We start from the raw sequence: 26,059 nt of genomic DNA on the forward strand, positions 1-26,059 counted from the left end.
CCAAAAGCATCTCCCACCCAGGCTGCCCCTCACACCAGCCCTGCCCTCAGACGCAGCCCTCCTCCCCTCCCAGCCATTCTTCCCACGCACAGGCCCTGAGACTTGCACTGTCTGTGTCTTGGGACATCCCAGCATGGGCATGTTTCGTAGATCCATCCACCTCGTCGGGAACAGCCCCAGCGTTTGTCTCCACAGCACCAGGAATAGGGATAAGCCCCAATTTTACTGCAGCCTCCCCACCTCCCCTCCCTGGGAGGAGCAGGGGCCAAATGTGGGTTTGTCCACGTCATCAGCAAACACACAGGCTCAAAGGAAGCTGTTGCTCCTTTAACTTGGTGAGTTTTACACGGTAGCCAAGCTGGTCACCTGGAGACCCCAGGGCCTGCAGTCCTGAGTCAGGGCTTCCTGGGCTGGGCCAGGAGACTGGGCAACCTTCCAGGGGCACAGAGGGCAGGTACCGGTGCCCATAAATACCTTTACATAAATACGGGGTGGGCTATATTTCCAGGTAAACGTCCGGCCGAGCTGCAGCAGTCCCAGGCCTAGCACCAGCTGAACCTGCTCTGATGGCAGGGCCACACCTGCCCCCACAGCTGCCTTCAGTCCTGACCAGGGCAGCTGCCTTTCGTCCTGACCAGGGCCAGGGCAGGCGGGGCGGGGCTGGGCAGGACAGGGCTTCCTCAGCACTAGCATGTAGAGCACCTGGTGTGGTCAGAGGCCTGTCCACTTGCTGGACCCCAGCCAGGTGGGGCCCCCTCCCCCGATGGGTAGCCCTCCTTGGAGCAGGCAGCCACATCTGTCCACAGTCCTCCGGAGAGAAGGTGCTTGTGCCCCTGAGGCCGGGGGCCGGAGTCCTGGGTTCATGGAGCACCCTCAGCCATCACCAAAGCCCCTGGGTCCCCGCGGCCAGAATGTGGGAGGTGGGGTCTCAGCCAGTGCTGCCTCAGAACTACTGGTCCACTGCTGCCCTGTCGCTGGGCCTGGATGACGGGCTGTGGGAGGCTGGGTGTGTGGCTGCTGCGGGGTGGAGGGGAAAGGAGGGCGTCAGCCCCAGGCCGGGGCAGGGGCCCGCCTCCCCCTTCTCCCTACCTCCCCCTGCCCAGCACTGGCCCTGCCCTCATCTCTGAGGTCAAAATTCTGGGAGTCCACAAAGACCAGACTTGCTGGCCTGACAGAGACTGGAGAAACCCCTAGAGTATGGCCCCATGACACCCTTTCAGCTCAGTAATGAAGTCACTCCTGAGGTTCACCCTTCAGCCAAAGATTGGACAGGCCCATAAAACAAAATGAGACTAAAGGGGTGCACCAGCCCTGGGGCAAGGACTACAAGGCAGGAGGGAGCAGGAAAGCTGGTAATAGAGAACCCAAGGTCTGGAAGGGAAAGTGTTGACATGGCGTGGGGTTGTTAACCAACGTCATACAACGATATGTGTGCTAATGTTTAATGAGAAACTAGTTCTGCAAACCTTCATTTAAAGCACAATAAAAAAAAATTCTGTGGGTCCCAGTGCAGTGGACGCCCACCACCCCCATGGGGCCCAGGTTATGGATAAATTCTTCCTTTGGCCTTAGCCATAAAGCTACCTCCTGGCACGTGCCAGCCTCACTGGCAACGTGAGCATCCCCCACCCCCTTACCTGGGCCCAGGGCTGAGGACAGGCTCTCCAGAAGCTGGGGGTGCCCACCTGCTGGGGGATAGGCTACAGCTCATGTTAGTGCCCCCCACCCTTGGGTGGGTAGCAGTAAAGGTACGACAAGGCCTGACCCCACCCAGAGCCTGTAGGGACCTCCACCCAGCACAGCCTCTTCCCCCATTCTCATTCCTACTCAGGCAGTAGGGTCCCCTCCCCAAATGAAGCCCCCACTCTGACCTGCCCAGGTAGCATAGGCTGGGCTTTGGCGCTAGGAGAGGAGGAGCCTTGTTCAGGGCCACTCCTGGGCAGGGGGCAGAGCCCAGGACCCCCGACAGCCATGGAGGCCCTGCCCATGGGACCTGGATGGCAAACAGTGGGCAGCCGTGGGAGACAGGAGGGGCGAGGTCTTGAGGGTGGCCTGGACTCACCCAGCCTTGAGGCAGCCCCCCAGGGCACTGGGCTCAAGGAAGGCATGTTGGAGCAGACAGCTGCTGATTCACACCAGCCACAAGACCCAGGCCTTTCTTTCTGGCCCACCAGCCCTCAGGCAGGAGGAGGGGGCCTGGCTCCCAAGACCTCCAGGTGAATTCCAGCATTGCTCCCCAAGCGCGCTGCCCAGGTGCACTCTGGGTCAGCTTGTGCTGCAGTACTGTATCTGACCACTAGATGCCACCATGGTCACTGGTACGTCCCCAAGCACAGTAGCGCTCAAGTTGAAGCCTCAACACTGGGCTGTAGGAGGTGGAATCCCTTCCAAACCCTTCCCACAGCTCTTAACAGTTTGGGTCCATGGCTACCCTGGAGAGGCTCAGAAAGGTGCATACCCACATAACACGGAGTCCATGTCTGGGGCCCCTAGGTGAGAAGCCCAGGTCTGGAACCTGCTCGCAGCCACACCCAGAGCCTTCTGCCTGACTCCCTCCCTCATCCCTGTCTGCATGTCTGTGCCACACAGGACTGAAGGCTGGCCTTTGCCCCCCTCCACAGACATGCCTTCCCAACCTCCTGAACCTGGAGGAGCAACCAGCAGGCACCAGAGGGACATGGGCTGGCCAAAAGGAGCAGGGGGCACTGCTGAGCTGTGCCTGTTGACAGAAAGTTCCAGCAGAGCCTCGAAGGGCTTAAAGACGAAGGGGGCTATCATTGCCACCTTCCCACACTCAGTGCATTCATGCGTGTTTGCACATGAACTGGTGCACATGCACACACTACTGTATGCACACACACACTGGTAAACATACTGGTATACACACGCACCTGGTTTTCACATGCACACAGTGGTACATACAGATGCACTATTGTACACACTGGCACAAACATGCACATTTGCACACATGCAGTGGTGCACACCCACATGCACTGGAGTGCACACACACAGGGCCATGACGGTAGTGATGGTGTGCCCACGTGGGGTAAGTGGCCACAAGGCTCACTCTTGCCTACACTGGATATGAGCAGGGATGGTTATGCACCCAGTGCTGGAATGGTTATGTACCTGGTCCTTGTCTGGGGACAAGGGGCAGGGGAGGTGTAGAGCCAGGGCAGGGCTGAGACCAGGGGATAGTGTCTCCCCACCCCCGCAGGGCTCCCCTCACCTTCTCGGCACGTGGGCCCCGTGTAGCCATCCACACAGTGGCACTGCCCGCTGACGGGATCGCAGTCGGCCCCACCCCCACAATCACAGTGCAAGGCGCAACCGGGCCCAAAGCGCCCCCCTCTGCATTCTGTGGGGCGGGAGAGAGACCAGCTGTGAGTGAACCCTGCCTGTCCAGGCATGGCTGTTGCAGGGCTAGCATCTCTGGGGTCACTCTGAAGTATGACAACCTGCTCCACCTTCCCCCACAGCACTCTGCAGCCCCTGAGCTCCTGTGTGGGAAAGTGCCAGACCTAGGTGGGCAGGCACCCAGAATCGCAGTCCCAAGTCCCCCTGGCCGGCAAAGGGGGCCAGCGGTCAGGGCTGCTCCTTCCCAGGACACAAGGGGGCTGGTGTCTGCCCTGCACAGAAGCAACTCCTCCCTTCCTCAGGGTGGGCCTCCCAAGTCAGGCCGACAGGGAGGGTCTTCTTCCCACCAATGACTGTGGTCCCCATGCTGGGAAAAGCCCTCTCCGGGCCCCTGGGAAGCCGGAGGGCAGGTCTGACCTTGAATAGCACTGAGCAGGAGCTCCATGCATGGACTCCAAAAGTCCTAGTGCTGCTCCCTCTCCCTGCCACCACCATCCGCCCCCCCACCCCAGGGCCACAGATGGAGGGAGGCAGGACACGGGGGTGTGGGGGATCCGGGCAGGTGCAGTGCCAGTGGGCAGAGGGCACAGGGAGCCCTCATCCAGCTCAAATGATACTCACCCCTGACAAAGACCCGCCCCATGGCCCACCCCTGTGAAGACCCCAGACTCACCAAGGTCACAGGTGGTTCCCGTGCGCCCCGGCGGGCAGAGGCAGAGGCCGGTGACAGGGTCACAGGGTGCTCCCCCCTCACAGGCACACTGCTGCCGGCAGCCCTCTCCAAAGAAGCCCCGCTCACACCCTGTAGGGGACAATGGGCTCAGCTCCATCAACCGCAGGAGGCAGGGTTGGGGAAGGGAGCATGGGGAAGGCGAGGGTGGGCAGGGCACTGCGCACTCACCCTGCTGACAGGACTGGCCCTGGAAGCCCGCGGGGCAGAGGCACTGGCCGGTGACGGGGTGGCAGGGGGCTCCATGCTGACACTGGCATACCCCCCGGCAGCCAGCCCCGTGGAAGCCGGGGGGACAGTCTGAGGGGAGACCTCAGTTAGAGCTGAGTGAGGGGAGGAAGTGATAGAAACCTCCTAGCAACTCCTCAGCCTTGCCCCGGCCTCAGTTTACCCAGAATGGGAAAGGGCCACCCATGAGAAGCCCCCTCCTTCGCTTCTGTCCCTCAGTCCCCTGGGTCCCTGTCCTCGGCTAGGTGCTCAAGGCAGGAGGGGTGGTGATGTGGACCTGAGGGAGAGCCAGGCTCCTGGCCAGGGAGCTCTTGCTGAGAGCTTCAGGCAGGATCTCATCAGGCTGGGAGGGATAACTTGGGAAATCAGTCACTGTCATGGCCAAAGTCTGCCCGGATTCCCACAGGGAGCAGCAGATGGCCTTCTAGCAGCCCAGCTGGCTGGGAGAGTCCCGGCACCCCCACTCACGGTGCTCGCAGGCCGGGCCATAGAAGCCGGGGCCACAGTGGCAGGCCCCAGTGGTAGGCTCGCAGGTCGCGCCATTGTGACAGGAACACTCCAGGTGGCAGGCGGCACCATAGCGCCCAGGTGGGCAGGCTGCAGAAAGGGTGAGCAGGTAAGCCTCCCTCACAGAGGTGGAAGAATGGGGCTCAAGGCCCAGTCCCTCCGCACTGCACCCAGTCCAAATGACCCTGAATCTTGGCCTGCCCTACAGGAGTCCAGGGTCCCCTGTAGGCCAGGGGCCCACGACCCCCTCCAGAGCCCAGGCCTCTCCCAGCCGGGGTGCCAGCCCCTCCCCTCGGCCAGGCACTCACCCTGCTCACAGTGTGGCCCCGTCCAGCCTAGGCTGCAGGTACAGCTGCCATTGGCAGGGTGGCACAGACCCCCATTTCTGCAGAGGCACGCACCCTTACAGCCCATGCCAAACTGGTTCTTGGGGCAGCCTGTGGGTGAAAGAGGCTTGCTGGGAGCTCCGCCCTGGATGGGACATGCCCCATGAGGTCCCACAGTCACTTAACAAGTGTCCCTTGTGGCCCCCTCCCTATGCCGGTCTCTGCCCCAGGCAGACCTGTGCTGGGAGGAGCACCACCCTTCCCTGGCAAATGCCCAGGGCTGCAAGCGCCTGGCCTGGCTGGCTGGGGCAGGGCTTAGGGAAGCTTCTCTGGAGGCGGCGGCAGCATAGTGCACATGGGCCCCCGCAGCTTGGGCGAGTGTACATCCCCAGGCACAGGGAGAGATCAGCCAGGCCATCAGTGGACGTGGGTGGGAGGGCTTGTCCTTCCCTGCGGGTGAGGTAGGCCAGGCCCATGCAGGCTGGTGCCAGAGGTGGAGGAAGCAGTGGCCAGGGCCTTGAATGGCTAACACTTTGCTGCACACAGGCTCCCAAGGAGCCCCCAAAGCTGAGAACTGGGGGTGTCATCAGAGGGTGGCAAATGGCCCAGGTCTAACAGAGTATTGGGGACAGGCCTGCGGGTGTGGCTGTAGGGACCAGGTGTGCCTTCACGAGCATGACCCACCACAAATGATGCCCCAGGCCCCAGTTTCTCCACCATGGCCTGTGCCCTGGGCCTCCCTTTAGCAAGTCCCTGACTCCTGGGACCAGCGGAAAGGGCCAGCAGGACGTTGCTCCAGCAGGACATCAGCCAGGAGCCTGGCTCCGTCCTCAGATGAAGAATGGCTGCCTGATCCCTCTGCTACGGGCTGGGGCACTCTGGGTTGGAGGCTGTCCAGCTCCACCAGCCATAGGGACTCAGTAGACCACCTGCTGGCCCGAGCCTCAGGGCCTGTTGGTTAAGGCCAGGCCTGGGGGCTGTCAACGCTCCCCCATGTACTACTCAGACATTCCAGGTGGACTCACGCTGCCTACCCACCAGGGCCACTTGAGGAGTAAACTGAGGAGCTGGGTTGATCACCAGGCTGCCCGTTCCTGGCAGTGCCCACTGCAGAGTGGACTCCCCTCAGCCGTTGCTGTCGGACACTCACCATGCTCACAGTGGGCGCCGGTTCTCCCGGGGGGGCAGGTGCAGGTGCCCGTCACAGGGTCACAGGCCGCTCCCCCCCGACACTCACATGCATGGACACAGTTGGGGCCAAAATGGCCCTGCGGGCAGGCTGCCAAAGGAGACCAGTTAGGGCGCCACCTTGGCCTGGCCTACCAACTGGCTCCTCATTCTCTCCCCAGAGGGTGCCCCCCTTGCCCAGGGGGTGGAGCACCATTGCCCAGACAGAGGTGCAGCTGACTCCCATGCCACCACCCTGCCCCTCCCCTTCGCCTATGGCTCTGCTGGGGCCATCTAGGCCTGCTCTGCGTCATCTACTATTGCCCGCCCCCCACCCCACCAACCAGCACGCCCAACCCAGATTCCACCAGGGACCATCCCTATGGCTCAGGAAAGGACCCTTTTCTCAGCAGGATGCTCGGCCGCAGATACAGGGGGAGGCTAAGCTGCCCAGCAGTCTCCAGAAAGGGCCAGTGGGGACACCACCCAGGGCTGCAGCCACCTCCTATTACCTCCGTCTGAAACTAGCAGAGGTGCATGGAGGGCACCCACCCCTGCCCCAGCCCCCCACTCCTGTCCCAGCCACTCACTAAGGCTGCAGTTGGCCCCCAGAAATCCAGCGGGGCAGTGGCAGGCACCCGTGGCCGCGTCACAGGAGCCACCATTGTGGCACACACACTGCTGCTCACAGCCACGCCCAAACCGCCCGGGTGGGCAGCCTGTGGGAGAGGGCCAGCTGCCAGGGCTGGGGTGGACACTGCCCCCAGCGCCCCTGAGGTCAGTCCAGTGCCCCCACAAGGTGACACCACCCCTAGTCCTCCTGCGGAATGACCAGTGGCCTTGTGAGGCCCCCCGCACATCCCACTGCCCCCTCAGAGCAGGGCCTCCTGCAGACTCAGGCTAGTGAGCTGAGTATGGGATGGGTACAGGGCATGAGGGGCACTCACGCTGCTGACAGCTGCTGCCGTGGTAACCAGCTGCACACACGCAGGTCCCCATGGTGGGATCACAGGACTGGTTCTCACTGGGACACTGGCATCTCTGGGTACAGTCTTTTCCAAAGGTGCCAGGTGGGCAGGCTGAGAGCAGGTGGGAATGGCATCAGTCCTGACCACAACCAAGCTCACCCACCCTCTCCAGAAGTCCCGTTTCCCACGGAGGGATGCTCTGGGGTGCAACTCAGGGGCTCCTGTGGTCTGACACTACCAAGCCCTCAGCCCTGGCCAACCAGTGGGTCACCTACCCTGCTCACAGCCAGGCCCAGTGAAGCCAGGGGGGCAGCCACATTCCCCAGTGACGTGGTGGCAGGCGGTGCCCGGTGAGCAGTGGCAGCGCTGGGCACAGGCCTCTCCAAACCAGCCAGGTGGGCAGGCTGCAAGGAGGGCATGGGCTGAGGGGCTTCTGGGAGGCAGGACTGGGCGACCCAGAGGCAGAGCAGGCCTGGAACTATCCCTGGATGGAGGAGCACCCCCCAGGAGCTGCCCTTGGTGCTGGTGACCAGGTGGGCCTGTGTTCACCACTCACACCTCGTGCCCCTCCATCTGGGGTCAGAGTGGGCCTGAAGCCATCCCTGCGTGGAGTAACCCCGCCAACTCTGGGGTGCTGGTGACCAGGTGGCCCTGTGCTCACCACTCTCACACCTCGCACCCCTCCATCCTGGGGGGCAGAGGCAGGTGCCAGTGACACGGTGGCAGGGGGCTCCCTGCCGGCAAGCGCACTGCTCCTGACAGCCAGCCCCAAAGGTGCCCTCGGTGCAGGCTGCAGAAAGGAGATGGGGGAGGGGCTGAGAGAGGAACAGTCCTCTACCCACCTATGCCTGCATTTCACACACCCCCAGAAGGGCTGGGCCTGAGGCCAGACATGCACCCTACACCAGGCAAAGCAGCCCCACCCCCATCAGGCTGCCTTCCTAGGTGGGGACCCTTCCATGGGGACCCCTGGCAGCCCAGAAGGCAGCCACCCCCACCAGCCCCCTCTGCGAGCCCCCTCACCTCCACAACCTCAGCCCTAGAGTGGGCCCCTGCCCCCTCTCACTCACGGCTCTGGCACCTGTCCCCGCCCCAGCCGGCCGGGCAGAGGCAGGCATCTGTTCGGGGGTTGCAGAAACCCCCATTGAGGCAGTCACAGCTGTGCTGACAGCCGGCCCCAAAGTGGCCGGGGAGACATTCTGCCGGGGTGGGAAACAGGGTGAGTGTCCCCCTGGGCCCCAGAAACCCTGCCCATGCTTCCTGTACGCAGAGCCATGGGGACCACACTCGGAAGGAGAGGTGATGGGGCTGGTCACCCTGCAGGCCATGGCCACACAGAGGACACTGCCACTGACCAGAAAGCCTCCTAGGTTGGGGCAGATTGAGGTGCAGCCTTGGTTCCCACAAACCCCCAGGGGGCCCCCCTCAGCTCACTGTGCTTACCCTGCTCACAGGCCAAGCCAGCCCAGCCCTCTGGGCATAAGCAGTGGCCTGAGACAGGGTCACAGGTGCCTCCATTCTGGCAGACGCAGGGGTGCTGGCAGTCCACGCCATATAGCCCTGCAGGGCAGGCTGGGAGAGGAGGGGGCCACCGCAGTGTCAGCCAGCCAGACCCCAAAGCCCTGGCATCGGCCTTTGGGGTGGGGACCTAACCAGGGTCACCTCTAAGATGATCTGCTCCAGGACCCTCCAGCCCTGGGCACCCCTTCCTCATGTGCCAGATGTCCTGTGAGGGTGTGACAGCCACCCCCCCCCCCCCCGCCACTGCTGCCTGCTATTCCAGGCAGGTCTGGCATCCACCCCAGCCATCCATACCCAAGTGACCCCACATGGCCCAGCGAGGACCAAGCACCACTGGGGCCTAGTCCCTGGACTGCTAGAACAGGAATCCTTATCCCCCACTTCCTGGAGGCCCCCCAGGCAGGCCTACCCTGCAGGCAGGTGGGCCCCATCCAGCCTGGGGTGCAGCGGCACCACCCAAGCACTGGGTCACAGGTCGCCCCGTTGGCACAGATGCAAGTCTGGCTGCAGTTGAGCCCGTAGGTTTGGGCAGGACAGGCTGCGTGGGGCGGGGGGGGGGGGCGGGGGGGCATGGTTACAGCCTTAGAGGGGCTGACCCTGGAGACCCACCAGGGTCCCGGAACCTATGTATCCCTTTCCTTCTGTAGCCATATCCCCCTCCTGGGCCTGGGCCGCCCACAACAGGGACACTGCAAACCGCAAGGGCAAACAGCGTTCCGGGGGTTAATAGCAAGTGTGGCTGCCTGGTGGTTCTGAACCCCCTCCCCCACCCAGACATCAACAAATGGGCCAGCCCCCAACTCCTGCTCAAACCAGGCCCACCCCAGCAGCACCAGAAGCTTCGCAGCCTCACCCACCCTGATCACAACGGGGGCCACGCCGGCCCGCTGGGCAGACACAGGCCCCACTCACGGCATCACAGGGGGCTCCACCAGCGCAGTCACAGGCCCTGAGGCAGTCCACGCCAAAGAAGCCGGCAGGGCAGGCTACAAGAGAGGGGGTGGTGATGGGAGGCCCAGGTGCCGAGGCCCCAGGCCCACCCGGCACACCCCGCTCACCACCACCGGGCTCACCACGCTCGCAGAAGGTGCCCCTCCAGCCAGCCGCACAGGTGCAGGCCCCACTGACGTGGTCGCAGTCCGCACCATGCTCACACCGACACTGCTGCCCACAGCCTGGTCCAAAGTGGCCCTGGGGACACCCTGAGGCACCAGCCCCAGCCCACCATCAGCAGGGGCCCTGGACAGTGGGGCAAGGGCACCTCGCAAGGAAGAGGGCTGGGCTCCCCTCCCTCTGTCCACTCAGACCCCGAACCCCAGGGGAGTAGGTTTGGGGGAGCCCCAGGCATCCGCCTTTGGGGTAGGGGACCTCGTCCAGGGCTGCTTCTAAGAGACCTGCGCCAGGACCACCCTGGACCCCACCAAGTCCTCCTTCCCCCGCCATGAGAGTCACCCATATGGAGTTCTGCAGGCCCTCCAGCCCACCTCTAAAGCCCAGGAATCAGCCTTTGTGGTTAGGGACCTCAGCCAGGACCACCTCTAAGACGAACTGAACTCCACTAACCCACAGCACTAAAAGGGGTGCCCTCCAGCCCTGGGCTCTCCCTCCTCACCTCCCTCAGGTGCCAGGTGCCCTAGGGGGTGTAACGGCCCCCACCCCACCACCGCCTGCCAGTCCAAGTGGGCGACATCCGGCAGAGGTTGGTGGGGAGTTCCCCTTTTCCTGATACAGAAAAGGGGCAGGGACCCGAGGGCCCGGTCAGTGGGCGGGGACTGGGTAAGCTCAGACAGGACCACACCCCTGCTTCTCTGGGCCCGGAAGACAGGATGGGGCTCCCCTAGGCTCCTGAAACTTGGGGCCCCTGCCTGTGGCCTCGGGCGGGGTGGGGACAGCCAAGGTCCCACCCAACTCACGGCGCTCGCAGCGTGGGCCCACGTAGCCAGGCTCGCACAGGCAGCGGCCGCTGGCAGCCTCGCAGCTCCCACGCCCAGCACTGCAGTCGCAGAGGTGCCTGCAGTCAGGCCCCCAGTGCCCCCCGTCACAGGCTGCAACAGAGGCAGTCACTCAGCGCAGGCCCAGCGGGGCCCACAGCCACCGGCAAGTTCAGAGGTCAGGGGGGCATCTTGGGAGGTACCCCAGTGTACGCCAGTCCCAGGGAGCCCTGCTTAAGGCAGGGAGGTGGCTGCGGGTGAAGGAGCCCAGGGCACCCAGCAAGGTTGATGGAGTGGAGGGTCATGTCAGGAGGGACCCCAGTGCTCTCCATCTTGGGGGAACCCTGTGTATGGCAGGGAGACAGTACAGGTGAAGGACCTCCACCCCTGCATACCTCTGCGGCAGTCAAGGCCCGTCCACCCCGGGGTGCAGCTGCACTGCCCGGTCGCTGGGTGGCAGTGCCCCGAGTTGGCACAGGAGCACCTGGCCTGGCAGCCAGGCCCAAACCAGCCTGCTGGGCACACTGCAGGGGAAGAGAGAGTGAGCACCTGGGCCCGGCCCCCACCCCGAGGCACAAGCAAGGCCCCACTCACCATCCTGACAGCGGCTACCCACATAGCCGGGTGGGCACAAGCAGGCTCCTGTCTCAGGGTCACAGCTGGCACCATGGTCACACTCGGGGCAGATCTCCTGGCAGCCGAGTCCCCAGCGGCCCTCGGGACACTCTAAGCCCCCCATGCCTGGTCAGTGACCCCCGCAGCTCTTGGCCTGGGCGTGAGCGCCTCAGCACCACCAGCAGCCCACCCAGGGCCGGGAGAGGTTGCAGGATGCCACACCATCCCCAGGGACAGTTCAGCAGGTATCACCATGAGCCCTGGAGAGGCCCCCATGTGGTGAGCAGACCGTGGGCCAGGGGCTGTGCTGGCTGACCTTTGGCTGCCCGCAAATAGCCAACAGGCCCCCAGCTGTCCCCCCACAGGACACAAACACCCACACTCCAGACCCAGCCTTGTTGGCTCAGCAGGGCTCCACAGCTGCTGGGGGCGGGGCTGGGTCTGCAGAGCTCCGGGCTGGGGCCGGGTCCCCCAAACATGGTCTGCGATCAAGGGTCCCCATACACTGTTGGAGTAGGGGTCAAGGGTTCATTAACCACTGTCAGGGCCCCAAACATGGTCTGAGGCCAGGTACTTCCAAACACTGTCAGTGCGAGGGTTCAAAGGAATTTAACAGTTCAGGGATGGGGCCGGGGTCCCCTAACACTGTGGGGAGGCAAGGGGGGGACTCCGCGACACCACCTGCCACTCACCTGCCCCACAGTCATCCCCAGTCCTCCCTGGCGGGCACAGGCACTGCCCCGTGACCCGGTCACAGGGGGCCTCCCCACAGGAGCAGGAGACGGAGCAGTTCACACCAAACGTCCCCCTGGGGCACTCTGCAGGAGAGAGAAGAATGTGCCTCAGCACCCCCATACTGGTCCAGCCGGGAGCCTCTCCTCCCTCGGGGGATCCCGGCAATGGGGTCCCGAACCCACTCCCTCCCAGGAGCCTGCTCTTGCTCCAGTTCCGGCAGGGCTGCTGAACACAGCCAGGTCCCCTGGTGACCAGGGCAGGTCACAGGAAGGAGCTGGGGAGGGGGTGCTGCAGTGCAGGGCCAGGAGGGGCCTCAGGAGCACAGATAGGCAGAAGTGGGGTCACAAATGGGGTCATGAGTGGGGACAAGTAGCCGGAGGATGAGGCTGCTCCAGCTGAGTCCCGGCCATCCAGGACCCTGGAGAGCTCCCACGGACCGCTGAAGCCAGGCTTTTCAGGTCCCCACCTTTGCTTGCCCCCTGGGGGCTCTCTGCTGGCCTGTGCTCCAAGCCCCACCTGGGGATGCCAGTCCAGTCCCCCCCACAAGCCCCCTCCCCTTGTAGCTCTTGCCCAGCTGGGAGGCGTGGGATGTGTGTGTCACCCCTTACAAGTACTCAGCCCCAGACCCCTAGAGAGCAGTGAGGGTCTGCATTTGCCCCCCTACCCCCAGAGCTGCAGCCCTCTCCCAGTAGGATGGGGTGGGGGTGGGAGGGAGCAGACCAGGTGTCCCACAGACTAAGAGAAGGGAGGGTCCTCCTGCAGGCCTGCCTGTCTGACACCTCTACTTAGAGCAAGGTCAGTGAGACAGGAAGGGTGAGGGGACATACTGGGAAGGGCTGACTCAGGCCAGCTCTAGGCACACAGTAAGGCCTCAGGAAGAAGGGGGATTCTGCAGAGCCCCATCCCCACTGCTCCCCATGGCCATGCAGGGTCCTGGGTCCTGGAAGCCCCGGAGCCTTCATCAGCAGAGTTCAGGGTCCCAGGCTGAAGGGATTCACACGTCCATGCTTGCCCTGTCCCTCAGGGCCCAGTTTCGGCCTCCCTGCCCCAGGACAACTGAGTGCAAAACTGGGGGTAACCCTGGGGTGCAGGAGACAGCTCCTTCCTTGCTCCAGTACCGAGGCTGCTCCAATGCCCCACTTGCTGCTGCAGGAAAGCACCCCCTGGGCTCAGGAAGGTGTTCATGGCAGCCTTGAGGTTCAGGCTACAGTAGCACCAGGCTCCATGCTCAAAGACTCACAATCCCCACTGAGCAAAGCACCCAAAGTTGGGGCTGAGCACTGAGGACATCCCTGCCTGGGGGAGGAGTGTCAGAAGGACAGGGCAGAGTCCCAAGATGGGGGTCTTCCAAGGCCGTAAAAGGGGACTCTGGGAATAGGGGACTTGAGGACAACCCCTGATGAGCCTGTCGTGAGGGGCCGGTCCCCTGTGGGCACACACCCACATCCCACCCCCAGGGACACAGGCACATCAGTAGGACTACAGGTGCAGCACACGTGTGCACAATAGGTGCCTCACACTACACATATACGCTCAGTAGATGCTGCACACACATGGTGTGGACAGGGAAAGGCAAAGCCAGCCACGCCGGCTGAAGCAGGCCCGCCAGGCCTCCTGGAGCCTCCTCTCCACTAATTGGGGGCAGCCGCGTTTTTTGGTCTGTAATAGTTTCCACACCTAACAGCAGTGAGGAGCCCACCACTTCCCTCAGACTATGTGTGTCACTTCCTGTGGTTTATCTTTGGGGCTCTAAAGGTTCCTGAAGAAAAAGGAAACCAAAAACCAAAAACCACCAGTTGGGTTTGAGGCTCTTCTATCTCACCCTTGGAAGGGTCTTCAGCATCTCAGCCAATAGGCTGGTGTGGTGGCACACTCGGGAGGGTCCATGGGATGGGGTGCAGGCCTACGTCCCTGGGCTTTGCAGCCTGTATGGTAGCGTGGCCTAAGACGGCCAGCAGGGGTGTCCTTGCTCCCACCGCTGGCCCCTCTGCTCAGCCTGGGGGGTGGAAGCTGGAGCCAGGCGAGACCCCTGGACTAGCCCTGTAGGAGGGGCAGTGCTGGTGTCCGCCTCCGTCTTGGTGCTGCCCCCAACAGGTTCCCTGCTGCCCATCTGCCTCGGGCTGGCAGGGGTGGGTATGTGTGCACCGCATGCTAAGGGAGGGTTTGACCAGCCCAGCGTCTGTCAGCAGCAGCTGCCACGGGCTCTCTTACTCATATTTCCCTTCCCTCCTCTGACAAGGACAACACTTAGGTATTTCCTATCACCATGGGATGGAGGAGCAGAAGGCTCCAAGGACACTCGTCAGCCGCACCTCGAACATAAAGAGGCCCGGTGAGTCCTAGCTCCAGCTGGGCCCTCTCCCAATCCTTCTTAATCATCCAGCACCCACCCAGCCAGGCGGATGGGCTTGGAGGGCGGGAGGCCTGCCTCCTACCAGACTGAGGACAGCGCCTCACTCCCCACCTTCCCAACCCTTTCCAGCAAAGCCCAGCTCCACACTTCCTGGGTAACCCCGGGGTTTCGGGTACAATTAAGCAGGTCCAGAGTGCCCTCCTCCTGGATCCTCCTCTGGGCTGCCAGGCCTCCTGGGACCCCTGGGGCTGAGTCCACTGGTCCACTGCATGGCCACTCCCTGTCTCCCACCATGGAAAGGTGGGTACCCAGGCCTCAACCTCAGCCTACTGCTCTGTGCCTATTACCTACCCCCAGGCTGCAGCATCCATGTGGAGGGAACCTCCATCGCTGCACCCACGCCCCATGTTGGCACCTGCAGCCCAGACTTCTCTCCAAGAGCAGCTGCCTCCCCCACATCTCCCCCAGGTATCCCCAAGGAGCCTATTCACCTGCTTTCTCACACTGCCAGGATGGAGCTCCTGCAGCCCAGCATCAAGCTCAAAGGGCACTCTGGATCTACCAGTGGAGTGAGTGAGTGATTCTGGATGACCAGTCTGGCCCTGAGCAGCCCTTCCAGGAGCAGAGGGACTGACAGACCAGTCACCAGTGCTGCTACAGGTGCAGTGACTCAGGCAGGTAAAGGTGTCAGCCCCCTCAGCCTGGCTCTGCAGCACCTCTGCAGCCACCTGCATCCTGGGCCATGCGGCCTTGACCACCCCCAGATCCCTGGGGGCCCAGGGTTGGCCACTCACCTTGGTCACAGTCCTTGCCCTGGTAGCCGGCGGGACACTGATTCTGACACTCACCACTCTTGGGATCACAGTCCACACCTGGTGGGCAGGTGCACGCCTGCTGGCACCCCGGCCCAAAAAAACCCAGCTGGCACTCTGTGGGCACAAAGGCAGGGGAGGTCAGCGGGCCCCGGGACACCCCCCTCCCCGCCCCCACCCACCCACACTCACCATGCTGGCACCATTCTCCCCAGAAGCCCGGCTTGCAGGCACAGCTGCCGTCCCTCCGGTCACATGCCTGCGTGTTCCGCTGCTCACAGCGGCACTCTTCCGAGCAGCCCGGTCCAAAGGCCCATGGGGGGCAGGCTGCAGCCAGAGACACCACGGAGACAAGCCTGCTGCTGTCTGTGCCGCCTCCCCAGCTGCGTCCACAGAGCCCTAGCCCCAAGCCTCAGCACCATGCACTCAGCTCTTGTTCCAAGGCCCAGCACAGCCAGCACGTCCCACGCCCCACGCAGCCACCGTGCCCTTTATTAACTGAGCACTCCCTGGGGAGCCCAGCACCTCATCCCAGGGGCTGCGATGACTATCTCATCCCTTTTATAGACAAACAAGACTCAGGGAAGTCCAGGGACTCGTCCCAGGTCACACCACCTCCCAGCTAACAAAGTCCCTGAACTTCTCAGAATTCCTATTTTCTCCTCTAAATAATCCCATGTGACAAATAGCTCAAAGTGAGGCTGCACTGAAGCTCACTGTCCCCATCCACCCTCCCTCCAGCAGCCACAGCCCTTCCCCTCCTGGTGTCTAAGAGTGTCTGCAGACACTGCCTCACCGCCAGGAATCTCAAACACCCAAGATCAGCTCTGTGCCCTGGAAGCTTCCAAGGCTCCTGCCCAGTATGCAAGGTGGCTTCCTTGTCACCCTGACTCCGGGTGGCATCAGCTAGGTTTCTGCCCACTCCTCAGCCCACCTGGTATCCCAGATTCAGGGCTAGGGGCTGCCCTCCCCTGACACCACGCTGTACCCTGAGGGTGAGGCCACCCAGCTGGATGCCCTGGAGGCCAGCTCAGTCAAGAGAGTAGACTAGGGAGACCCCAGGCCCCCTGCCCCCTCCTAGCTGGGTGACCTCTCTGAGCCCTGAGCTCATCATCCACAAAATGGTGAACAGTCAAACCCAACCCAAAAGGCACAAGCCCCCAGCACACAGTGAGTGAGGTACACGGGCCTGTCCCCCCCACCCGACTCTCCCTCAATGCTGCAGCAGCTCAGCGGGACTCACCCAGGTGGCAGAAGCGGCCGTAGAGCCCTGGGTCGCAGAGGCAGGCCCCGTAGACACGGTGGCAGCGGCCTCGGTTGGGGCAGTGGCACCTCTTGCGGCAATGCTTGCCATAGAAGCCCTTGGGGCAGCCTGGGGGCGGCAGCGGGCACAGTGGAGGGAGGAAGTGGGGGGTGGGCATGACACAGGGCCCACCCAGGACACACTGTGAGGACGCAGTACCCAGCATGGTTGTTCCAGGTGGAGGGAGGCCTCTGCGTGCCAGGACACAAGAGACTCAGGAGGCAGAGGGTCCACAAGGGTAGGGCAGGCACTGGGTGGAGTGGCTGGACTCTCCCTGCCTGTCTGCTACCCCACCCAGCTCTGTGGCCTGGATGGCAGCATGGTGAGAGGCCAAGCAGAGCCCCAGCGCAGACCAGAATGGCACAAATATCTTGTCTGGCTCTCCTGGAGCATCGTAACTTCTGACCCACAGTTGTTACCGAGCCCAGCATCCAGGATCTTAAAGAGGAACGGATGTCCCAACTGGACAGGTCCCGGCCAGAGCCCCCAGGTGCCCTGTTTTCTTCGTCTCTGGCCTACCCTGCCCCATGTCCCTCCAACTGAAGGGCTGTAGTGGGGTAACAGGTATCTCCAAAAGATATGTCCACGTCCTTATCTCCAGAACCTGTGAGCATGGCCTTATTTGGGAAAAGGGTTTTTGCAGCTGTAATTCATGATCTCGAGAAAAAATCATCCTGGATCACCCAGTGGGCCCTAAATCCCCTCACAGGCATTCTTAGAAGAGAAAGGCAGAGGGCAATTTGAGACGGAAGAGGAGGCCGTGTGACGTCGGAGACAGAGTGAGTGATGCAGCCACAAGCCCAGGAATGCCCAGAGCCTAGGACAGTAACACCGGGCTCCCAAAAGCCTGCCTGCCAGACTCCCTGGGTGCTTGGTCTCCTCCAGCTCCCCTACACAGGTGCATCTGGTGACCCCCCTAGGTGAGCCCAGCTGAGACCCAGGCCTTCGGGAGGTCATGTTGTTGATGTGTGCTGTCGAGTCAACTCCAACTCATAGTGACCCTGTAGGGCAGAGTAGAACTGCCCCATAGGGTTTCCCAGGCTGTAATCTTTTTGGGAGCAGATTGTCAGGTCTTTTCTCCCGAGGAGCAGCTGATGGGTTCGAATCACTGACTTTTCAGTTAACAGTCAAGTGCTTAACCATTGGGCCACCAGGGCTCCTCCAGGAAGCCATAGAACACCCCAAAGCAGAAGCAACACATTCAGTCCTACAGGTCTGCAGAGCCGCCAGCACACACAACTCCCAGTGCGCACCAGGTCTCCTCCTCCAGAAGGTGAAAATGCAGGCAGAAAGGGAAGCGAAGCACAGCGGAAGGCAGGGCCTTGAGGGTACAGGGACTCAGAGGCTGACAGAGAGAGGAGAGGCAGGGAGCCCTGAAGGGCAGACTGAGGCCTCCACAAAGCACAGCGCACACGGCTCTGCTGCCCCAAGCATCGGGTCAGGCTCCCTAATTGCTCTCCTCCCCCACTAAGGCAGGGCAGTGTTAGCTACATCACCAGAAAGAGGCAGAATTTATAGGCCTGAAGACTTAAAGACTAAGCGTTAATCTCCTGGGAACTCAATTGTGTGGACTTTCATTTCTCCTGAGTCCCTGGAGGGTGCAAACAGTGAAAGCGCTTGGCTGCTAAATGAAGGGCTGGAGGTTCGAGTTCGCCCAAAGGCTCCTTGGAAGAAAAGCCTGGTGATCTACTTTTGAAAAATCATCCATTGAGAACCCCCATGGGGCACAGTTCTACTCTGACACCCATGAGGTCCCTATGAGTGAGTCAATTTCAATGGCAACTGGTTCTAATTGCTCCTGAAATGCTGAAACTTCAGGGTTAGAAAGGACATTAGCATCAGCCCTCTAGCCACCAGCCCATGACTCATTCCTTCTGCACTTCCCACCCAGCCATCGTACAGCTCTATTTGAATGCTTCCAGGAATGGAGACCTCACTACCTCCAAAGGGAACAAATTCCAAAAGGGCTGTTCTTCTGTCAAGACTTCATCATCTGCTAGAGTTAGAGTCCAGGGAAATGAGCATGCAGTGAGAAATCTGTGCCCTCTCCCCACAGGGCCTCATCCCTCCCCCTCAGGTACGACCCAAAGGGAAGGGGGTCTAAGCCAAGCACAGCATTACTGTCCCCACCACAGGGAAAAAAGGAGACCTGGAGAGAGCAAGCAAGGAGAGCTGTTAGGTGATGCTCCCCCCTCCTCTTGTACACCCTCCCCAAGGATGGCTCCAGGGGCCCAAGAGAGTTGCACACACCATCCTCACAGTGGGCTCCACTGACGCCTGGGGGGCAGCGGCAGGCCCCCGTCACAGGGTCGCAGGTCCCGCCATTCTGACAGCTGCAGGAGGAGCTACAGTTCTTCCCAAAGGTGTCTGGAGGACACGCTACAAGGGGAATGTCAAGAACCAGGGTGACTGGCAGCAGAAAGGCTCCAAACATGCTGAACCACCCTCCTGGGGTCTGAACCACCCAGTTCAGAAGCTGCTGCTCGGAGCAACAGATGTCGGCACTATTACACCATTGTCCCCACCCACGCCCAGTAATCAATCCCTGCATCTTCTCCGTCTGAGCTCAACAAAGCACAGTCCCTACTCAACCGGCATGTTCAAACAGGCATACGCTTATGAGCAATTGTTACTTCCCTTGAGACCAAACAGCAAAATGTGGTCTAGGGGGCTGGGCAGGGTGTGGGAAAGGCTCTGGACGGAGGCATGGGAGAGCAGGCTTCGGGACAGCTATAAGCCAGGAGTCACTGCTCCCACCCAGGTCATGGGTACAATGGTTCTCGACTGCCTGAGCCAGAGAAGCCTCTCCTGCCGGTGACACTTCTGAGACCCCTCCTTGTTTCCTGATCACTCCATTTTCCTGATCACCACCTGTAATGGTCTTAGTTAGTTAGCTGCTGGCTTGTTGCTGAGTCCTGTAGATTGTGGCACTTGAGAGGGACAAACACCTGGCCTTGCTGTTCCCAAGGTACAGAGCAGACAGTGATTCGTACTTATGGAATGCATGAATGACTGCCTGAGGGAATGAATGAATGAATGAGTGAGTGATAGCATGAATGACTATATGAGTGAGTGAGTAAATGCATGAATGAGTGAGTGAACAAATGAATGCATGAGTAAATGAGTGAGTGGATCACGGGGAGCCTCTGCCCGGGGCTGGTGGGAGGAGTAAGTGAATGGGGCCATGGCTGCCCAAAGGACCTGTCCACCATATCCCCACCCATGCCCTCACCCCACTCCCGGCCTCACTCTGGTTGCAGACAAGTCCAGTCCAGCCCTCAGGGCAGTCGCAGCCGTCCAGGCCTGGCAGGCAGGTACCCCCATTGCTGCAGTCATCGCAGGTCAGGCTGCAGTCGTGGCCGAAGGAGTTGTCCAGGCAGACTGGGAGCAGCCGGGCAAGGGGTCTCAGAGGGTGACCCCAACCTCAGGTATGCTCAGCCTCAGCAAGCAAAGAGCCTCAGGCTCAGGCCTACAGGCCAGCTGGGGAGGGGGGACCCTGTGAGGTAGGACCTGAAAGCACCCTTTCCACCCCCTACTGGAGGCTGGGGTTACTCTGGTCCAGCTCAGCCAGACATGCTGCGCAAATCAAACAAACGCATGGCCACTCTGGACCTTGATCAACAGGACATTGCAGGAGGCAGCAGCCTGGCCCCTAGGAGGGGGTTCCAACGCCATGAGAGCAGAGCCCCTAGGCCGGGCGCGACCCTCACCGAACTTCTCGGCCAACTTGTGCTCGCTCCGCGCCTCCGTCTCCTCCTCGTCAGCCAAGCCGTCCTCCTCGTCCTGGAAGAGCTGGGTCAGCTCGTCCCGCAGCACCGCGATGTGGGGCAGGGGGCGCACAAAGGGCAGCTGACTGTCCAGGTCCACCGCCAGTTCCTCCAGTGCTGGGGGCAAAGGCCACTGAGCCCGGCTCCCAACACCCGGCCAGACAGGGGTCACACCCTCCCCCTCCCACAGCATCTCCTGGGCAGGGCCTGTCCAGCCCCTCTGCGCAGCCCCCACCCCAGGGGGAGCCGGTCACTGCTTCCGAAGCTGCCCCCTCTGCGCCCTGCTCACAGGGCTGTCCCCGCTGCCCCAGTGACACTGCTTCCAGGACACAGAAGGCCCAGGTCCTGTAGGCTTGACCCACGCCACCACCACCACCAGCCCATCCCCGCTCTGGCCCTGAAGTATGCAGACTCCTGGCCAGGACTCTGAGGCATGAAGAGGGGTGAGAGGCAGGCAGGGTTCTGTCTCCTTTGGACTCTGTGTCGCCTGGGATGGTGTCACTTAGGTTGTGGTCCCTTCTTTCACCTGACAGGAACCATGGACCACCGGGACCCCTGAACATCACCTGGCTCAGAGTATACCGTCTGAGCAGCCCCCTCCCCATGCTGCCATCAGCACCCACGGCCAGTCCCAGCAGGAGGGGGTGTGGCAAAGCCAACCCAGACCCCAAGACAGAGCAAGTGTTCAGAGGGAGGGATGGCAAGGGGGTCTGGAAGGGCACACAGAGAGCAGTGACGTAGGGGGAGCACTGGACTCAGACCCTAAAAAGGAAAGGTTGGGGAGTGAGCAGGCAGGTATGGTGGGGACTCACGGGCGCAGCCCCTGTGGTCCTCCAGCAGCCGGAAGCCTGCCACGCAGGAGCACTCGAAGGAGCCGGCCAGGTTGGCACAGTGGTGCTCACAGCCGCTGTGGCCGGAGGCACACTCGTCCACATCTGCGGGCAATCACAGGGTTTCGGAGGCCATCCTACAGGGCTGGACAATGGGCTGGCCCTGCCCAAGTCCCTCCCAGCCATCCTCCCATCCTAGGGTAGGGTGATGGTGGTCACCCTGCCCCACTAGGCCAGGTTGGGAGCAGCCAGGGTGCAGGCTCAGTCCAAGAGAGTGACCGCTGGTCACAGGTCAGCACAGCCCTGCATAGGGCAGGCGCTCAACCAGTGCACAGAGGCAGAGTGTGTAGAGGGCAAGGCCTCGTGCACACAGGTGGTCCAGTCAGCCCAGCTCCTCCCACACCCCAACCCAGGCCACGGCACTTACCCTCACAGCCACAGCCGTCAGCGCTGAGCCGGTAGCCCGCGTAGCAGCCACACTCATACCCACCAGGAGTGTTGGTGCAGACCTGCTGGCAGCATGGTGAGTCCACACAGTCGTCCACGTCTATGGGCGCACACCGGGAGCTGCTGGCATGGGCACCACCAACCCATGCCCACCATCCAGGGCCACCCACCCACCACCACACACCCACACATGATCACAGGCACCCCCATGCACAATAACACACACACAGTCATGCACAATCGCACACACCTACACACAATTGTACACACACCCACACACATATGCACACCCACACACAATCACATGCATACCCACACACACACCCATGCACAATCCCACACATGTGCACACACAATTGCACATGCCATGTACATGATCACATGCACACCCATGCACATTTGTGAGCACACTGAATACAATGCCATGCATAGCTCACACCTACACACAATCACATGCAGACCTCTGCTCACTCGTAAAACACCTGTACGCAACTGTGAGCGCATCCACACATCACAGGCAAACCCACATACAATTCCATGCACGCCTCACACTCACGCAATCCCATGCAAACTCACTCACATATGATCCCATGCACACTTACACATGATCCCATGCACACCTCACACCCACACACAATCCCATGGACACCCACACACAATCGCATGTACACCCACACAATCCCACGTACACCCACACACAATCCCACGTACACCCACACACAATCCCATGCACACTCACACAATCTCATGCATTTTACACCCACATACAATCCCATCCACACTCAGTCCCATGCACACCTTATACCCACAATCCCATGCACACCCATACACAATCCCATGCACACTCACACAATTCCATTCACACACATGCTCCCATGTAGACCCACACAATCCCATGCACACCTCACACCCACACAATCCCATGCATGCTTCACACCACAATCCCATACACACTCAATCCCATGCATGCCTCACACCATGCACAATCCCATGCACACTCACACAATCCTATGCACACTCACACCCACACAATCCCAGGCACACCCACACAATCCCATGCACACTCACATTCACACAATCCCATGCACACCCACACAATCCCATGCACACCCACACAATCCCATGCACACCCACACACAATCCCATGCACACCCACACACAACCCCATGCACACCCACACACAACCCCATGCACACCCACACACAACCCCATGCACACCCACACAACCCCACGCACACCCACACACAATCCCACGCGCACCCACACACAATCCCACGCGCGCACACACACAATCCCACGCGCACCCACACACAATCCCATGCACACCCACACAATCCCATGCACACCCACACACAATCCCATGCACACCCACACACAACCCCATGCACACCCACACACAACCCCATGCACACCCACACAACCCCATGCACACCCACACAACCCCACGCACACCCACACACAATCCCACGCGCACCCACACACAATCCCACGCGCGCACACACACAATCCCACGCGCACCCACACACAATCCCACGCACACACACACAATCCCATGCACACTCACGTTCACACAATCCCATGCACACCCACACACAATCCCATGCACACCCACACACAATCCCATGCACACCCACACAATCCCATGCACACTCACATTCACACAATCCCATGCACTCACATCCACACAATCCCATGCACACCCACACCCACAGCCACACACAATCCCATGCACACCTCACACCCACACAATACCATGCACACTCACACACAACTCCATATATGTTCTTGCCCTACAAACATGGATACACAGATGGCACATATCACAGCTCCAGCCACCCCACCTGCTCTGGAGAAGGTGCCAGAGCAGGGGCCAGACTGGGGCTGGAGAGGAGTCCATACTGGAGCCAGGGTCACCCATCAAAAGAGGCCCCTCCATCAGACCCTGTATGTCAGGGGCCATTCCCAGGCTCCTGGCACTTCACGGAGTCATGGAACAGTGCTCAGAGGAGGCACTGGAAGTGCCAGGCGTGTAGGGACTCAGCAGGCTGATGCCAGCACCTAGGGTCCTTCCCAGGGCCACTGATGCTACCTCTCACCAGACCCACCCCCTGAGCATGCCTGCAGGGCCCAGTGTGGCCAGAGCAGGGTGCAGCAGACAGAAGAGCACTCCCGCATCTTCGCACCAGACCTGCCTGCAGCCTCAGGCAGCAATGGATCTGGCTTTGGGTCAGAATGAGACAGTCTGGAAGAAATGGACCCCAGGGCCCAGACCTCCTCAAGCCCACCCGGCAACACGCACCAATGCACGTCCTCTGGTCCGTGTCCAGCTCGTAGCCAGGGGGGCAGGTGCAGACGGGCCCTGAGCTGCTGTGGCTGCAGCCATGGGAGCAACCGCCATTGTTGGCCTCACAGCTGTTGACAATTTCCATCTCGATCCCTGCAAAGAGACTGCTGGCCTGGGACAAAGGACAGGATCTGGTGCCCCCCACCTTGCACAGTCCTCCTCTACCCAGCAGCCAGCCCAGGGGACCCCTGCCCGGAAACAAGGAGTTCCTGAACCTCAGAACAACTCAGGCTCTGCCCTCCCACAGCCTCGCCCATGCACTGCTCCTGATTGCCAAGGAAGTGCAGCCCCTGAGCCAAAGTAAGTCAATGGACCAGGGGAGGGCTGGAGAGCCATGCTGCCCCTCTGAGCACCCCCCATGCATGCAGGTGTCTGCCCACTGCCCACTCACGGTAACACTGCCGGCCATCAGCGCCCAGCTCATAGCCCGCATGGCACACGCACTTGAAGGATCCTTGCGTATTGAGGCAGCCATGGGCACACTGGGCCTGCCCGGTAGTACACTCGTCCACATCTGGAGGGGAGGGATCGGTGAAAGGGTCTCTGGGCTTCTGGCCTGGGAGACCGGGCACCCAACAGGCCAGAAGGGGCATGGCTGGGTGCTCAGGCCTAAGAATCCACCTACGAAAGGAGGGGAGCCACCCGATACCCTCTGCACCCTTCATTCCATGGCTGCACCCCTCTGTGTCCCATGGTACCATGGCTGCACTCCTCTATGCTTCCCCCATTCCGTGGCTGCATCCAATGCCTCTATGCCCCAATTTCATGGCTGCACACCCTCTGGGTCCCCTTGTTCTATAGCTGCACCCCATTCCTCTGTGTCTCCCATTCTGTGGTTGCACCCATTCCTCTGTGCACCCCCCACCCCGGTCCACGGCCACATGACCAGGACGACTGGGCCTCCTCTGGATCTGGCCCCTCCGCTCGTCCGAATTCTGCTCAACGAGCTCCCTGAGAAGACATGTGTTCCCTCTCGGAGGGGGTGTGGAGCACAGAGGTTGGTAGGAAGTGTCCACTCTGGGCCCCACTGCTAGGGCCTCGGGTCCTGCTGGCAGCTTTGGGTAAAGAGCTTAGCCTGTCTGCATCCAGGTCTTCTTGGCTGTTCCTACCGCCTGGGGGCTGGGAGGGGCCCAGGAGCCCTGGTCTCAGGCCTGGACCTGCTGGCACCCAGAGCATGGTTACCAGCACCTCCCCTTGTGGCTGCATCAGGACCAGCATCCTGGTGGGTGTCCCCCACGACCCCCACAGGCCTCCACTGCTGTATTCACGCCCCTAAGATTCACTGGGAGGAAGAGGTCTGATCCCCAACCCCGTCTCAAGGGAGGGATCCCCTGAAGCACAAGGCTCCTAGAACCACGGGGCCTGCCCTTTCAAACTGGCAATGACCTTTCAAATGGCCCGTCCTGGCATTGGTGAAAACAGGAATATGGGCTTCTCACCAGCTGCCAAGACCATCTCTGCCAGCCACTTCACAGGATGTCTGGACCCCCCACCCCACCCGGGGCCCTCTCCATGAGCAGTCAGGAAGCATGGACATCACCCGAGCTGTTTCTAACACCAAGGAGTCGGAAACAACTCCAAGTCCACTGAGAGCAGTAAGTAGCACACACACCGCCAGGCAGACAGACCAAAGGGCAGCCAAGGGTATCAAGGGTCTCGTGTTTTAGAAAACAGCAACCAGCTGTGAGCATGTCTGAGTGTAAGACTGCATAAATATGCCTACTAAATTAAATGTGTTATGTACAACTGTGAGCCTGTGAGATTTTAAATGCGCATAAATATGCATATCAACTTAAACGTGTTAAATATGCAGCAGGCAACCGAGAAAGGCGAAGCCGAAGCATCGCAATGTCACTCTGGGGCCCGTGAGTGATGTCTTCCTCCTTTTTTCTTATCTTTTATCTGTACTGGTTCCTAACAAGCAGGTATTACTTAGGTAATACAGTGAAATCTGGAAACACCGGCACTTGCGTAAGGCAGAAACCTGTCAAAGAAGGAGAACTCAAAGATTTCCCACTAAATAGAGAGTGATAGAAAAGTGGTGAGGGTGCCCTCCCGAAGGTGGAAAACTTGAGAGACTCAGAAAAATAAGGCAATTCTGCTGAGTTTCAACTCTCA

At 60.9% G+C, this 26,059-nt stretch overlaps 1 protein-coding gene across 10 annotated transcripts in view; it reads right to left on the reverse strand.

The window, feature by feature from the left end:
- Positions 1-861: 861 nt before the first annotated feature.
- MEGF6 (multiple EGF like domains 6) overlaps positions 862-26,059 on the reverse strand; it is a 136,340-nt gene continuing 111,142 nt past the window's right edge. For 4 of the 10 annotated variants that reach the window (XM_049877692.1, XM_049877688.1, XM_049877697.1 and 1 more), the window contains 31 exons: positions 24,333-24,455; positions 23,897-24,034; positions 21,578-21,697; positions 21,133-21,255; positions 20,264-20,437; positions 19,803-19,934; positions 18,804-18,932; positions 16,494-16,622; positions 15,443-15,577; positions 15,233-15,367; positions 12,043-12,168; positions 11,330-11,461; positions 11,131-11,259; positions 10,709-10,849; positions 9,878-10,006; positions 9,662-9,790; positions 9,214-9,342; positions 8,727-8,855; positions 8,354-8,482; positions 7,945-8,073; positions 7,559-7,687; positions 7,263-7,394; positions 6,906-7,034; positions 6,299-6,427; positions 5,131-5,259; positions 4,784-4,912; positions 4,259-4,387; positions 4,031-4,159; positions 3,230-3,358; positions 1,638-1,700; positions 862-1,017 (listed from right to left, as the gene is read on the reverse strand). In XM_049877692.1, the coding sequence (XP_049733649.1) occupies positions 950-1,017; positions 1,638-1,700; positions 3,230-3,358; positions 4,031-4,159; positions 4,259-4,387; positions 4,784-4,912; positions 5,131-5,259; positions 6,299-6,427; positions 6,906-7,034; positions 7,263-7,394; positions 7,559-7,687; positions 7,945-8,073; positions 8,354-8,482; positions 8,727-8,855; positions 9,214-9,342; positions 9,662-9,790; positions 9,878-10,006; positions 10,709-10,849; positions 11,131-11,259; positions 11,330-11,461; positions 12,043-12,168; positions 15,233-15,367; positions 15,443-15,577; positions 16,494-16,622; positions 18,804-18,932; positions 19,803-19,934; positions 20,264-20,437; positions 21,133-21,255; positions 21,578-21,697; positions 23,897-24,034; positions 24,333-24,455 (3,935 nt within the window). In that variant the 3' untranslated portion in view covers positions 862-949. The remainder of the gene's footprint in view (positions 1,018-1,637; positions 1,701-3,229; positions 3,359-4,030; positions 4,160-4,258; positions 4,388-4,783; positions 4,913-5,130; positions 5,260-6,298; positions 6,428-6,905; positions 7,035-7,262; positions 7,395-7,558; positions 7,688-7,944; positions 8,074-8,353; positions 8,483-8,726; positions 8,856-9,213; positions 9,343-9,661; positions 9,791-9,877; positions 10,007-10,708; positions 10,850-11,130; positions 11,260-11,329; positions 11,462-12,042; positions 12,169-15,232; positions 15,368-15,442; positions 15,578-16,493; positions 16,623-18,803; positions 18,933-19,802; positions 19,935-20,263; positions 20,438-21,132; positions 21,256-21,577; positions 21,698-23,896; positions 24,035-24,332; positions 24,456-26,059) is intronic. The other 6 variants (XM_049877689.1, XM_049877691.1, XM_049877690.1 and 3 more) reach the window with 6 other exon arrangements.

This window comes from Elephas maximus, chromosome 3, assembly GCF_024166365.1.
Source record: "Elephas maximus indicus isolate mEleMax1 chromosome 3, mEleMax1 primary haplotype, whole genome shotgun sequence".
Taxonomy (NCBI): Eukaryota; Metazoa; Chordata; class Mammalia; order Proboscidea; family Elephantidae; genus Elephas; species Elephas maximus.